The 16,703-nt window shown below is 36.3% G+C and overlaps 1 protein-coding gene across 5 annotated transcripts in view; it reads left to right on the top strand.

Annotated features, from left to right (window-relative positions):
- The window catches only part of Upf2 (UPF2 regulator of nonsense mediated mRNA decay), a 112,494-nt gene that overhangs the window by 41,194 nt on the left and 54,597 nt on the right, over positions 1–16,703 (top strand). For all 5 annotated transcript variants that reach the window (XM_038334142.2, XM_038334145.2, XM_038334146.1 and 2 more), the window contains exon 9: positions 11,266–11,374. In XM_038334142.2, coding sequence (XP_038190070.1) covers positions 11,266–11,374 — 109 coding nt within the window. The remainder of the gene's footprint in view (positions 1–11,265; positions 11,375–16,703) is intronic.

The raw sequence follows: 16,703 nt of genomic DNA on the forward strand, positions 1-16,703 counted from the left end.
TTTCTTTTCTCATCAGTGTTAATTTGAGCAAAAGGTGGAGGAAGAAGGAATACTAGTACAGTGAGATAGTGATTAATATTTAATATACTGTAGAAAGATGATTCTATGTTGTTTTATCCATTAGATATTAAATGGGGGGCAAGGGCTGGAGAGATAGATGGGTCAGTGGTTAAGAGCACTAGTTGCTCTTCAAGAAGACCTAGGTTCAATTCCCAGCACCCACATGATGGCTCAGGACTGTAATTCAAGTTTTGGGGTTTCTGACACCCTCACACAGACATACATTCAGACAAAACACCAATGCATATAAAATAAAAATAAATATATTAAAAATATGAAATTGTGTATTTTATCAAATTTAAGGTGCTACCAATTAATGTGTGTCATTAACTTATGTACAAGAGAAAAATGCTGTCAACATTAAGGCTTTAATCTTTTCTGTTTTTATATAGATGAAAATAGGGATAATATATACACCTTGAATTGGTGAAAATTCAGTAGTTTTCCCCCAATATCTTGTATATATATAGATTATATATCTGTATATATACACATATACATTTTATGGATCTATTTTGTGTTTGGGTATGTAGGCACATGCACATGCTTGGTTCAGTGTGTATGTGGTAATCAGTAGACAATCAAAGAGAGTTGATTTTCTCCTTCTACTATGTAGGTCCTGGGTTTGAATTCAGATTATCAGGCTTGGTGGCAGGTGCTATGAAGTTGTCTTGCTAGCCCATCTGAGCTAATTTTTTTTCAGTGATTTTTACATTATCAAGAAATGTTTACTTTTATGTTTTTTTCATTCAAATAAAGACATGCATCAAAAATTATCTATACTTATTTTTTAATATAACAATAAATCAGTTTGCATAATAAAAATGTTGTTTAATGGAAGAAACCATGTAATGATGTGACTTAGCTATAAAAAACCAACTTTTTGTTTCCGTATGCTGGTGCTTCCTCCTAAATTGGAGAAAAGGTTAAAGATCTTTAAAAATTATATACTATTATGATTATGTGTATACATATGTGTATGTGCTCATGTGGAAGCCAGAGGTTAACGTCTTCAGTTACTCTCTGATTTTTTTCTTTTCTTTCTTTCTTTCTTTCTTTCTTTCTTTCTTTCTTTCTTTCTTTCTTTCTTTCTTTCTTTCTCTTTTGAAATTCCTTCCTTCCTTCCTTCCTTCCTTCCTTCCTTCCTTCCTTCTTCCCTCCCTGCCTCCCTCCCTCCCTCCCTTCCTTTCTTTTATTAAGATAGGGTTTCTCACTGAATCCTGAGCTCAGATTCTACAAGAGTGACTGACTAGTGAGTTCCAAAATCCTCCTGTCTCCTTCCTCATTAGTGCTGGGATTATAGGTACATGCCAAAGTACTCCCTTGTTTATATGAGTGCTGAGGGTGAAACTCGGGTCTTCGTGTTTGTGCGGTAGGCACTTCACCAAGTCCTTTTATTTGTTCTTTTAGAACTAAATTTATCTGTATAACTCATGAGTAGAAGGTTATAATAATTCCATTCTGCTAGATACACTGACTTGAAAATAGTAGGAATTTACAAGTTTAGAGCAGTGGTTCTCAGTCTGTGGTCCTTGACCCTTTTGGGGGTTGAACATCCCATTTACAAGAGTTGCATAAGACCACTGGAAAACAGACATTTGCATTACAATTCATAGCAGTAACAAAATTACAGTTATGTAGTGGCAACAAAAATAATTTTATGGTTGGGGGGGTCACCATAATATAAAGAACTGTGTTAAAGGGTCACAGCATTAGGAAGGTTGAGAACCACTGGTTTAGAGGAAAGAAAAAAATGCGAAGAAAAAAAGGATGCATTGAAACTGGGCATCGTGGTACAAACTTGTAATCCCAGCCCTTGGGAGATACATCCTGGAAGAGCAGAAGTTCAAGATCATCTTCAGATGAATACAGTGTTCCAGGTCAACCTAAGACACATGAGCTCCTGTCTCAATTTTTTTTACATTATGTAATGTCTTAAAACCCTGAGAAATAGATGTCTATTATTATCATAAATGTTTGATATGATAATGTGAGTTGGTGACTTAAACATTGAAAGATGAAAGTATCTCCTAAAATCTAATCACTAAATAATAGTCAGCTGTATGCTGTGATTATTCCAGAAGATACAATAGGATGATTTTGTTTTTGTATTTATGTATAGCTTAATATTTGGAGGGAAAACAGGTTAATAATTCCAGGTTCCATTATCAAGAAGAGAAAGAAAAACATAACATACTTTGAAATATAGACCAAGTGGAATTTGGAGATTTAGTCTAGGGCAACTAAAGAAAGCTATATGAAACCAAGGGTTGTTTAATAGGCATGCATACCAAGGAGTTAGCTATATGAAGGATGGGTGAGGAAAGCAAATCTAAAGTGTTTCTGTTAGTAGCAGTCTGTTTATAGAGACTAGAAAGATGGTTTCAAACCATAGCAAAATCCCTTTGTTGAAATTTGTCTGGAGGACATTGTTTTGTATACAGTAAGGTGCAGGAAGGCATGCACCGCTGAGTGGTGGTGGCGCATGCCTTTAATCCCAGCACTTGGGGGCAGAGGCAGGTGGATTTCTGTGAGTTCGAGGCCAGCCTGGTCTACAAGAGCTAGTTCCAAGACTATTGGCTCCAAAACAACACAGAGAAACCCTGTCTCAAAAAAAAAAAAAAAAAAAAAAAAAAAAAAAAAAAAGCAGCCGGGCGGTGGTGGCGCATGCCTTTAATCCCAGCACTCGGGAGGCAGAGGCAGGCGGATCTCTGTGAGTTCTAGACCAGCCTGGTCTACAAGAGCTGGGTCCAGGACAGGCTCTAGAAACTACAGGGAAACCCTGTCTCGAAAAATCAAAAAAAAAAAAAAAAAAAAAAAAAAAAAAGCGTACACCACCACTACCAGGCTCAATCTTAGTTCTCTTGTAAAATCCCTATATGTATAGAATGACCAAGTGGAATACCTTTGTTTTCCTCACTCCAGAGTGGAATGCTTTCATTCAGAGTGGAAAGGAATGTGTGGGATTCCTTTGTTTTTTATTGGGAATGATGACTCAACTTTAGGTCATATCACAGTAGCTGTCTTGCTGAACAGCTGTCCTTTGTTCCTCTGCATAAAGTAAATGTATTGTTCTTTAGGGAATAAATCAAGTACATCATATTACAGTTGTTGACTTGCTGACTGTACTCTAACCAAACTGTGGAAATAATCAGCTCTTCAGGAGACAGAGGATGAGAGCCTGAATTTACACATATCTACACCTAGCTGGGTACTGTAGTATGTGTCTATAAGCCTAGAACTTAGTATGTGTCTGTAAGCCTAGAACTTGAGAGGCTAAGGCAGAAGGTTTGCTCCAAGTTTGGGTAACAGAGCAAGATTCTGTCTCAAAATAAAAAACAAAAAGTAAATGCTCCATTTAAAAATATTTGAATTAGTTTTATAGGCTATTAAAGAAATAAGTTATTCTGGGCATGGTGATGCATACCTTTAATTCCAGCATGTAAGAGGCAGAGGCAGAGAGGCAGGAGGATCTGTGAGTTCCAGGCCAGCTTAGTTTACAAGGCAAACTCCAGGACAACCAAGGCTGTCACACAGAGAAACCTTGTCTCAAAAAAACTACACACACACACACCCCTTGTGTTCTCAGTACCAGAAGTCTAAGACATCTTTTAGTAGTAAAAAGTATCCCTCGTGTCTGCTAGTGGAAAACCACTGTCTTGATTCTCAGATATATCTTTCTCAGGTTTCTTTCTCATGTACAAGAAAATGGAAGTTTAGAGTCTTCTTCCTTTTTACACAGAGAGCTACCTCTTATGTATATATCTTTCATCGGTATGAAAAGGTCTCTCTTGTTGTTTTTTATAAGGCTATATGCAGTGTTTCTCTTCATGGATGTACCATATTTAACCATTTCGGGCTTTTCAGCCTTTTTCTGTTACTGACAGCTATATTTGTACTTCCTTTTTCTCTTCTTTTATTTACATTAACTAGTATCTTTTTGGTTTTGCTTTGTTTTTCCTACCAAAACTTTTAGATTTATCATTAATCCTATTTTTTACTATTAATAATTTTGACTTTTATTTTTACTTATTTCCTTCTTTGGGGTTATTTCATTTGTTTCTTTTTTGTTAATTTCATATATGTCTTGGCCTTTGAGTGTGGCTGTAGCTATTCTGTAGTTTTGACGTATGGCGACTTAATGTTTTCTAGAAATTCTGCATCTTTCTATGATACCTGTACAATTTGGCTTGTCTCTGAAGAAGATGTTTTGGTCTCTAGTGGTGCTAGAATTAAAATCACCCATCAGTCTCCTGTCATTCTATCTTCAGTCTCTTCATTCCCATAAATTCAGAAACTTTTCTTTATCCCTTAAATAAGAGAGATAACTAACTGGTAGCCCTCGAATGTGGGTAATGGGAGGAGGGGAGGAGGAGAGAAGAACACAAGAGAGTAGAGTTTAGTATAAGCAGGTTATACTGTTCTGGGCTAAGAAGTGTTGGGGGTAAAAAGTTACTCTTTGAGCTATCTGGATCATACATAGATAGTTGGCTTGAACTCACTTGAAAGGTATTCTGAGTACCTTCCCTTCCTCAGATGCTTAGTTTACAGTTTGGAGTGTTGCTATTGTTTTCTGAGTTGTCTTTGTATTTTCTTGGTGTAATGTGTAAGACCAAAAAAATTTAAGTTTGATATAGTCGATTTCTTACAATTTGTAGATCAGGCTGGCCTTGAACTCAGATCTGTCTGTCTCTGTTTCCCAAGTGCTGGAATTAAAGGTGTGTGCCACCAATGCCCCATCTTTTGCAATTTTTTTTTCTTTTTCTTTTCCTTCTGTCTTTTGTTTTGTTTTTTTTACACAGGGTTTCTCTGTTCTAGAACTAGCTCTGTAGACCAGGCTGGTGAATGCTGGGATTAAAGGCATGTACCACCACTACCTGGCATTACAGTTATTAAAGGTGTGAGCTGAAACAGGGTTTAACTTTTAGTTTTGTTTGTCAGATGTTGGTGAAAGTGTGTCTAAAGGCTGCTGTTTTATCTGTTAATTTATTAATTTGAAGGACTCCTCAGAAATGAAGCCTATACATTTTCTTAGACATTTGCATATCATTTTATAGTTAATTTGTAATAGCCACAACACATAGAGGGAACTGAAACTTTACATGAAATATTTAATCTTTAAATATACTGTGTCTACCACCCAGATTAAGTTATGCAAAATTTTCATCATCCTAAAGGCCATTTACCTAAGCTAGATTTTGAGTTTAAAGTTAGAATCTGGGAAAATACTTTAAAAATCTTTTTCCTAGTTTTAATTACTGCTGTACTGTGTTTCTTTTAGTGACTTTAAGTTCACATAGAGTTATAAGTATTAAGAGGTAGATGTGAACAGTATCCTCAGTGATGTAAACACAGTGCTCTTCACATTTAAGATTTACACCTGATTCTGGAGGAGGTGTTTTGTTTTGTCTAGTTTGATAGGCTTTTTCTGTAGTCCTATCTGTCCTGGAACTATGTAGACCAGATATCCACTTGCCTTTGCTTCACAAGTGCTGGGATTAAAGGTCCAGCTGGATTTTTGATATTTTTTTGTGAGATTTTCAAATTAGATTTCCTTCCTCATTAAATTTAAAACTTAAAGAATCAGAGATTTTGGTTTGGTTTGGTTTTGCTTTTTCTATTGGTATGTTATACCACTTGGTGGCACTGTTTTATTTAGAATGCCAGGACTACAAAAGAAAACTGGACAGTTACTTGGTTCTGGATTTCAGAGAAAATGATCCCAGTCTTTATTATATTTTGCCATTTTTGAATCATATTCTACTTTAGTATTATTTTGTAATTGTGTGTGTGTGTGTGTGTGGTCCAGGTAGACCACAGCATCACAGCATATGTGTGAAGGTATAGGACCAGTCTCTGAGGGTTTTGTGCCTTTTTCTACCTGGGTCCCTGGGAACAAACTTAAGTTGTCAGACTTGGTGACAAATTTTTTTTTCCACTAAGTCATCTTGTCAGCTCCTAGTTTACTATTTCCCATGCTGAAATTTTTTGTTGTTATTGCTTTGTAGTGTTGGGAATCAAATCTTGGGTCTTACTCATGCTAAGAAAATTCTCTGCAACTCTGAGCCCCCTCCAGTTTTTTCTTTTTGTTTTGTGGTTTTGGTTTTAGTTTTGGTTTTTTGAGACACGTTTTCTCTCTGTAGCTTTGGCTGTACTGGGACTCCCTCTTTAGACCGTGCTGGCCTTGAACTCACAGAGATCTGCTTGACTCTGGGATTAAAGGTGTATGCCGCCACCACCTGGAAAAAGAGTTGTTTTTTTAAGACATTCACTATTAGCAGTTAAAAGTAATTACCACTGTCAGAAGATTATAGACTTAGGCTTTGAAAAGAAGGATCTAATTATTTCCCATGTGCTTTTTAGGAAATTCAAACTAGAAGAACTGTGAGATGGCTGTGCTGTGACTTTACGATGCTGTCTCACTTTTAGATTTTATTGCATCGTATTGCAATGCAGAAATATATTTTTTGCCAGGCTTAATGGCATGGGGCTACAATCCTCAATATTCCAGAAACTGAATGAAGCAAAAGAATCTCAACTTCAGGGTCCACCTGGCTTTGAGAGAGTTTGGACAGCCTTAGCAACTTACTAAGACCTTAGTCTCAAGACGTAAGGTAAAGGCAGGTTGTTTGCCCAGTATGAATGAGGTCCTAGATTCAAATCCCTGTTGTGGACGAACGAGAGAGGGAGAAAAAGGACAGAGTGAAGGAGGGAGAGGAGAGAAAGGGAAAAAAGGAAATGTGATCTATAAATTAAGATATCTTTTTGCCAGGCAGTGGTGGCGCATACCCTTAATCCCAGCACTTGGGAGGGAGAGGAAGGCAGATTGTTCTGAGTTTGAGGCCAGCCCCGTCTACAAAGCAAGTTCCAGGATAGTCAGGACTGTTACACAGAGAAACTCTGTCTCAAAAAAAACAAAAACAACACACCTTTAGTCCCAGCACTCAGGAGGCAGAGGCAGGTGGATCTCTGTGAGTTCATCCAGCCTAGTCTATGAGAGCTAGTTCCAGGACAGGCTCCAAAACTACAGAGAAACCCTGTTTTGAAAAACCAAAACAAAAAAAAAAAAAAAAAAAAAAAACAAAAAAAAAAAAAACAAAAAACCAGAAAAACCAAAAAACAAAACTAACCTCATTTTGTATTTTAATAACTTAAAAATGGTTGATGTTGATTTTCATTTTAGCCCTTTTAGGCTTGTATTTATTCTTAGGAAGGAAGGACAGCATTCTTAAGTGTTCTGTGTCATCCAGAGAGTGATTTATGATAGCCATGCTTTCTATTTTTATGAGATTATAAGACAAAATAAAAGAATGACTGGCAAGTGGTAGATTTATAGAAACAGCAGATAAATAGCAAAATGTCATCAAATCAGGCAGAGACACCTGGAGTAGCCTCACTGAGAGAGTAAACAAAGGCCTACAAACATTTTGCAGAATTACTAGAGAAGCCCAGCGGAGGCAGTTCCTGATGAAGAGTCTCAGATGGAGCAGAATATTCCCTTAGATAAGGCTTCTAAGTAAAAGATCAAATAGCAACAGATAATGTCATCACGTTGGGAACGAACAGGAGAAACTGGCAGTTATTTGGAGTTTCATATTAAATTGTCACTTCCTTGGATAAGTTTCCTATTGCTCAATTTATAGCTGCTGTTCCCACTACAGGATTTTGGTTCTGGTTTTGTTTTGTTTTGAGACAGGGTTTTACTGTGTATACTCAGATCTGCTGCCTCCTAAGTGCTTCAATTAAAGGCCTGTGCCACCATCACTCCTGGCCTACTGCAAACGGTTTTTATAATATGGGATAAAGAATTGTAACCTCTATTAGAAATAATATTTGTTCTATCTATTCTCAGGGGACAATTTTTTTTTCTTTTTTCTTTTTTTGGTTTTTCGAGACAGGGTTTCTCTGCAGCTTTTTTGGAGCCTGTCCTGGAACTAGCTCTTGTAGACCAGGCTGGCCTCGAACTCACAGAGATCCGCCTGCCTCTGCCTCCCGAGTGCTGGAATTAAAGGCGTGCGCCACCACCGCCCGGCTGACAATGTTTTAATGTACTTGGCTGCCTGGTGTTTTTCTTCTCCCTATTATTGAGCCAAGAGGGGCAGCCTGCCTCACAACAGAGAGTTTTGGAGGATACTTGAAGTAAACCTGCTTGAGTCTGGGGTAGAAGTCTGCTTTCAATAAGATAACAGCACATTACAGTTGACTGATGTACAATACAGTTACCATGACTGGCAGTGAGCAAGTAACTTACTATCTTTTTTTTTTTTTTTTGGAGACAGTTTTTCTCTGTAGCTTTGAAGCCTGTCCTGGAACTCGCTCTTGTAGACCAGGCTGGTCTCGAACTCACAGAGATCTGCCTGCCTCTGCCTCCACCTCCTGAGTACTGGGATTAAAGGCGTGTGCCACCACCACCTGGCGTAATTTACTATCTTACTTACAGTGTAAGAATTTATTTTGTAGAGTAATGGATGGACACAGAACTGAATATACAGCAGGGTAAAATTTAGTATGAACTATCCATTTTATAGGAGTAGAGCTCTGAGAAAATGGAGTGTCTGTGTATGTGTGTGTAGACTTTGGAAGTCAGAAGGAGGGAGAGTTAGGTCCATTGGAACTAGAGTTACAGATGATTGTGAAGCACTGTGTGGGTGCTAGGAATCCAACCTGGGTCTTTTGCAAGAGTAAGCACTCTTAACTACAGAGTGATCTCTCTAGTCCTCCAGGATTTTTTCCATTTATTTAAAAACACTAGCAATACCCAGGAAATCTTACAGGAATACCTTAGTTTTGTAATATCAAGGAGTAATGTGGCCCAAATCATGTCCATTTTGTATATCAGATGTATAACTTTCAACAGATAAACCTTTAAATGTTTTAAATAAATATCTGAAGTTTGATTTTTTTTTTTAAATGTTAGGGTTCAAAACACTTTCAAATCTTACTTTTAAAAATAATGATTTCTTTTTTTTACCTGGGCAATGAGCACTTGGGAGGCAGAAGCAGATGAATCTCTGAGTTCAAGGCAAACCTGGTCTACAGAGTGAGTTCCAGGACTACACAGAGAAACCCTGTCTCAAAAAACAAAAATATGATTTTTAAAATTTAAGATATGAGTAGATAGCAAACACAGTCTTCCATCTATCTTATTTCTGACTATAGTGCTGACTATAATAACCATTTCATATATTATTATTAACACGTTGAATAATATATGTATATATATATTAGGATTAGGACTATTTCTACTACATTAGTAATATTTTTTTATTTATTTATTATGTATACAATATTCTGTCTGTGTGTATGCCTGAAGGCCAGAAGAGGGCACCAGACCTCATTGTAGATGGTTGTGAGCCACCATGTGGTTGCTGGGAATTGAACTCAGGACCTTTGGAAGAGCAGGCAATGCTCTTAACCACTGAGCCATCTCTCCAGCCCCTACATTAGTAATTTTTTTAACTTTTAAGTTTTCTTTAAAATCATTTAAACTAGGACTAGAGAGATCCATATGGTGGCTCACAACCATCTATAATAAGATGTGGTGCCCTCTTTTGGTATTCAGGAATACATGCAAGCAGAACACTATGTACATAATACATAAATCTTTTGTAAAAAGTTAAATTAGCGCCAGGTGGTGGTGGCACACATCTTTAATCCTAGCACTCGGCAGGCAGAGGCAGGCAGATTTCTGAGAGTTCAAGACCAACCTGGTCTACAGAGTGAATTCCAGGCCAGGCTCTAAAGTTAAACAGAGAAACTCTGTCTCCAAGACAAAACAAAAAAAGTACAACACTCATTTAAATGTGCAACAGTGTGTGTGAAGGTTAGAGAACAGCATGGGGAAGTTGGTTCCTTCCTTCCACTTTGTTGGTCACATAGGCTGGTTTGGGTCCCCTGGTTTGGCAGCAGCTACCTTATTAACCCACTAAGCCATCTCTCTGACTTTCAAGTTTTGGTGTTTGCATTTATAAAAAATATTTGCTCAACTTAAGAACAGGCAGTCTTCTTTCCTTTTTATAGTGGTAGAAATTCTGATGCTAAGGGACATTCAGTCACTCATGAAAAGGTTTTGTTTAAAAAGAAAATGTTAAAACTTTTAAAAGAAGTTATAGAAGTCAAAGAAGAAAACCAAGTTTTTAAGATTTTAGCCATGAATTTACCATTTCTTCCCCTAACCCCTTATCTCCTTTACCCTCCTTGCCTCAGCATCAATCTAATTCCAAGTCTAATTTGTAGCCTGCTGATAGGTATCCTTTTAGTAGTAATGACCTATTTTCCTACACTAGTCAGTAATATGTTTGGATATAGTTAATTAGGAACTGTAGGATTACTTGTTTGTCTTCTAAGAGCTTCCAGCTGTCGTCATGGTTTCAACTGCTCTTTGTGTGGTTCAGCTTCCCTGCCTCTGCCCTGCTGGTCCTATTGTTGCAGGTGTTACCGCTTCTCATCTCCAGCCTGTGTGATCTGCTGAGTGTTAAATAGCTAAATAATCAAGTCGTGTAAGATAATGGCTGTGATGGAAATGGAAAATAAATTGTAGTGTGTGTTGATTCCAGTTATCAGTGATTGCCTGGAGAATTGGATTAAATAAGCAGGATTCTGGAGCTGCGTCCACGTTTGATAGGAAAGAGTGAGGTGCATCATGAGTGCCACATACTGCCATTGGCTAGAGTGAGATCTTATATGAGGATCTGAATGGGTTTTGTGATGAACAAAGTTTATTTGCATCATTTGATATTATGTTAATAACTTAGGTACTTTTTGGTTCTTGTTTGCTTTCTTACTTCAGAAATTGGTATTTCCAAATGACTTACTTCTAGATAAATGAAGGAATTTATTTTTTGAAAGAATTCTGACTTGCCATATTTAAGTTGCCTTTAGATTTGTAAATCTTCTGTTACTGAGTAATTATGTAATTAAAAATTTAAGCCATTTCAGAATGCATTCTTTTCACATAGCATTTCATATATGAAAATTATATACCTGGCCAAAATATAGACTAAAAAATGCCAGGTTATTAATACACTTCTACAAGGCTTACTGAATATTCAGAAGCTCCATAATGGCAATAAATTGACATGTCTGAATGATTAGCTTTTTGAAAATTATTTACTATGTGAGTAAATCTGAGAAAGTTTTAAGTTTTAAAATGAATTATTTCTGGTATGTCTTTCTTTTTACACATATCACATATAACTTTTGCAGGTTGGATTTGCTACCATTTTATGCAAGATTGGTTGCTACATTGCATCCCTGCATGTCTGATGTAGCAGAGGATCTTTGTTCCATGCTGAGGGGGGATTTCAGATTTCATGTATGTATTTAAGCATTTATTTTGTGATATGTATATATCCTAATAAGTTGAGGGTTCGTTGGTTGAGCATTATAATTTTATCGATAAGTGTACTTTTGAAATTGATAGTGGCACAATAGTTGAGAATTTATGGAATTCTAACTTTTTTTGAAAGATTATTTATTTATTATGTATACAGTGTTCTGCCTGCATGTAGGCCTGCACACCAGAAGAGGACACTAGATCCAATCATAGATGGTTGTGAGCCACCTGTGGTTGCTGGGAACCGAACTCATGATGTTTGGAAGAGCAGTCAATGCTCTTAACCTCTGAGTCTTCTCTCTAGCCTGGAATTCTAAATCTTTAAAGTGTAAGTGTACTTAACAACACTTAAAGTTGTTAATGCTGCTTCAGGTAGGAGGGGAGTTGTTACTATTTTGTCCTCCCATTATATGTATTTTTTTTCTCTTTACAAATTAAAAATCATTCTTCAAGGTCAAGTCACAGGCCTTATTGTTGATCCCAGAAAAAATGAGAATTATCCATGAAAAGTTTGATGTGCTGTTCAAAGAGGACTTTTTAGGTGTTGAGTTCCAAAAGTGGGAAGTATAATAGCTTTCATAAATTCTGAGTCATCAGTGAATTCTGCTCTTGCCTGTTTTTTATTGATTCTTGCCTTAAGAATTTTTATCTTGGATAGTGTTATCCAAGTATATATCAGAGATATTTTACCAGGCAGTGTCCCTTCTTTTCAGGTTTGTAGAACCTGAAAAGACTGTTTTAGTAGTTCTCCTGTGCTCTAGTTCCCCGTCATCTTGTGGAAGTGATATGATAGAGCGTCAGATACAGGGTTGGTGGGTGAAAACGACACCGCTAATGCCCGAAGTGGACATTGGTAGACTTTGGAACAACGTAAGCTCAGGTATTACCATAGCCAGTGAAAAGTTAAGTTTACAACACTTTGCAGCAAGCTGTTTGGAATGCCTATAAAACTATTGTTTGCTGTGTTTAGTAAACTCTACATTCACTATTTATAAGTCAGTAGTATTGTTGAGCTCTCAAGAGAACAGATAATTCCTGAGGTCAGGAACTTCAATATATAACTCACAACAAAAAGAAAAATAATAAATTATGATGGTTGCAATTGCAAAATGACTTATGAAGAGTTCAGAGCAAGAAAATCTCATGAGGGACAGATTGATCTCTAATTCTTGTAGTAAGTGTCTATTTGTTGCTATCTTTGTGATTAAGATTTTCCTGAGCCATGTTTTGCTTAAGTGTGTTTTAAATTTTCATAGACAATACTAAGCCTGGTAGAGTTTCTGTGTGTAGAGAACTTGGGAAACACTGAGCTTATTAAACTAACAGTTTTGTTATAAAACTTCTCAAAACTTCATGAGGGTAATTGTGCTCTGTGTAATATACTAGAGGAGTATGAGTATATGTTCCATAAAGAACACACTTTGATAAATGCTGCTACTTCAGGAATAGATAAAGCAGAAGTCTTATTCTTACTGATGTAATTAATTTCTTGTACCAATGAGGATCTGTTATGCCACTGAGCTTATATGAAGGTTTTTTATCAATTATATGCATCGGTCTCTCAACCAAACCCTAAATTCAGCAAAATACAAACTGTTGCACTAAGTATGATTAGTGAAAAACATACAATTAAGAGTAGTCTATTCATGCATACTCTCTTATCCTAAAAATTGAAGCAGAATTTGAAGGCTTTGGCATAATTTATACTGCTGCAAACTTGGGGACCCACTGTTTTCAGAGAAGAAAAGAAGTTAGTTGAAGTTACTTTCCATCTCTCATAGGATCTCTCCTTCCTAGATCCCTAAGACTCTTTCTTAACTTACTCTGTTAGGTTTTAAATGTATTTAGTGTACAACTATTATCAAATGAAAATCAAAGTAACAGCTGCAAAAACCACGTGTCAATCCTGTTAACACAGTACAGCCTACAACATCCATATTTCATTTTCTTATTTTGAGACACAGACTATCTCAGGCTGACCTCCTATTCCCTGTGTAGTGGTTTTTTGTTTGTTTGTTTGTTTGTTTGTTTGTTTGGCATGCTCGTTTTCCTTTTTATTTTTTTTTTTTAGAGTATAATTTTTTCCCCTAAAACCATCATAGCAACATCCTTGATAGAGATCACTAAATTTCCTGATTAGCCATTAGTTGATGTCCTTGTAGGTTCTAAACCCTGCACTCTCCTGATTTTTTAGAAGACATCATTCTGATTCCACCATGTAAACATTGTGACTAAGATTTAGTTACTCAAGTGATAAACAGGTCTATTTAATAATAGTAATTTTGCTCTTTGAAGCTGTAGTTGTCCTAATTAAATGAGAAAATCCATATATAGTATAGTACCTAATATAAATATCATTATCCAGGAACTTTTGTTTATTCTTGTTAATCTTTTTTTAAGCTAGGCTTATTTGTTGGAATTCCTTAGTCTTCTTTTGCACTGCTATTTTACTTGTGACGGAATTTCATGTAATTTGGGCCAGCTTCAAACTCCTAAGTGTAGCAGGGCTGGCTTTGAATTCATCCTCTTTATTCCACCTTCCAAGTGCTGGGATTCCAGGTGTGTTCTGCTTATTGAGTGGGAACACAGTTGTTTGGCTTCTGTTAACATTTGTTTCCCAACAACTTCATGTCACCAAATGTGTGTATCTTGCTAGTGTATCCAGTGCATACACCATTTTTTTTTGTCCTTCTAGAAACCAGTTGTATCCACAAAACAGACTGATAATTTTCTCCTAAGAACATCTTTATATTTTAGTTCATTTAATGTACTTCTGTATTTTCCCCATAAATTCAGTATATTTTATTCAACTGCTAAGGTTCTTTCATATCCCAAAGCTATGTTCACCAAATTCTTGTCACAGCATTCTGAAACACTCTACTTCTAGCTACTTCTCATCAAACCCGCTACCACTGTCTTTCATAATCCACAGCTGGAGTTATGACAATAGCTCTTTAACCAGGTTTCCCTGTCTCTGTCTTCTATCTAGGTCCAATATATTGCCACAGTATGATCATATTTGCCCCCTTAAGAATCTCAGCTGAGAAGTAAAGCTGGTAAAACTATATGTAGTCAAAGAAATTCTAGTTAAACAATGGATTTGCTAATTTGACAGATCAATAAAGCTAATAGAAGTGAGAAATCAACATTCTTATATACTTCAATCAGGTAAGAATTTAGATAAAACAGTTCGGCAATATGTTTCAAGATCATTAGAGACTGAACAGCTCTGAAGAAAAAATAAAAAGCTTTGTTTACATCATGAAGTGTACTAGGAAAAACTGATGATCTCAAAGCCCAACTCTAATCATGGTGCCAAAGTGATATAGTCACTAACAAATAGGCTTTTTTTTTTTTTTTTTTATAAAATGTTATCTTTGGATGATAGTACAACTATGAGGAATATTTTGTTTCTAGTGTTCTTTTCCTTCAGACTTTTCAGAGTCTCCTTCCTAAATGAAGGAGAGGACAGCTTTTCTTTAAGCAAATCATCTTCACTGACATTCTAAAAAATGGTCTCTCTAAGTTTTTTAAATTAAAATTTGTTATTGGTACATTAGCTTTTCACAACTGACCAGAACACCTCACATAAACAACTTAAGAGAGGAAGGGCACATTTTGTTCATCTTGGAGTTGAACTGATGATCGCTCGACTCCATGTGTTTGGGGAGAGAGAGCATCATGATGGCTGGGATGTCAGAGAACGGGAAATAGAGAATGAAGATGAGGGCAGGAACCAGGTGTAGCATTCAAAGGCACACCCAGTGATCTACTTCTTCCACTTAGGGCCGCCTTCTCAGTTTTCCATAACAATGTTCAACATATAAGCTTCTAGACACATTCATAGTCAAACTAAAAGAGTTGATCAAAATAAGTGGAATACAAATATGTTTATGTGATATAACTGTATATTTATATGTATATGATTTTAAACTTACATTTGCAATTATAGCATTTTATCTACACTGTAGAACATAAAAAATAAATGAAAACTGAGGCAAAATGTGAGTAAAAGTTTCAAATTTATCTTCAACCCTCACTCCCTGTCTTATAGATTGACTGTACTTCTTAATTCCCAATTAAGAAATATTATATATAAATTACAGCAAATCTATTTATTCATAGACTCAGAACAGATTACATGGCTAGCATAAAATAGATTTGTAGAAAAGTGTATTGAACTAGTGAATAAACTTAATGTAGAGTCAAAAGAACAAATTATACAGGGAAAAAATATCTTCTTGGACAAGTATCTTTTAGCCCTTCTAGAAGGGCCAGCAGTTTCTTTTATATAGGGGAATAGTAAATGATAGGTATAAAATAGTTTTAAAGATTTATGGATAGACATATTTGAAGAGGTTATTTGGTGATCCACACTAACAGTAATTTAGTTTCATCTATCTTTAAATATTGAATTGGAAGCAACATTTTTGTTAAGGTTAATTGGTAATATAAGTAACATCTTACAGTAGTAATCACTGAACTGATATAAACAAATGCATATTGTTGGTCTGTATTTAGTTTTACAGAAGTATTGTTTCTCATTTTTTGGGCTAAAAGCAAGTGTAGTTTTGAATAAATTTTTGATATGTCTATGATTATAAATCATGAAGAAATGATAGTGAAGAATACTGTATGAGGAGTTATGATAAGTTTGTGGGGGTTCCCCCCCCCCCAGTTATAGTTTTTTATGTTTCAGCTTCTCTTCTGAACATCAGGAATAGAGATAATTGATATTTGCTTTTAAATTTTCATAGTTTTGAAGGGAATAAAAAATAGATCTCATAGAAATAGAAGTAAAATAGTTATTTCTAGGGCAGGAGACATGGCTCTGTGGTTAAGAGTACTGGCTCCTCTTGCAAAGGACCTGGGTTTGGTTGCCAGCACCAACATGGTGATTTGCAGTCACCTGTAGCTCTAGTTCTAAGGGATCCAACATGCTTTCCCAGCCTTCACAAGCACCAGGCACACACATGGCGTACATGTATACTTGCACATACACATAAAATGAAAATAATATTTTTTTAAAAAAATGATTACTAAGCTGGGCGGTGGTGGCGCACGCCTTTAATCCCAGCACTCGGGAGGCAGAGGCAGGCGGATCTCTGAGTTCAAGGCCAGCCTGGTCTACAAGAGCTAGTTCCAGGACAGGCTCTAGAAACTACAGGGAAACCCTGTCTCGAAAAACCAAAAAAAAAAAAAGATTACTAGAAGATGGGGAGAAATGCAGAGATGCTCCACAGTACAGGAGGTTAACTATAGTAGGTCATAGATTCCAGAATAACAGGGAGGGCTTGGTGGGAGTGCA

This window comes from Arvicola amphibius, chromosome 6 (genome assembly GCF_903992535.2).
Source record: "Arvicola amphibius chromosome 6, mArvAmp1.2, whole genome shotgun sequence".
NCBI lineage: Eukaryota > Metazoa > Chordata > Mammalia > Rodentia > Cricetidae > Arvicola > Arvicola amphibius.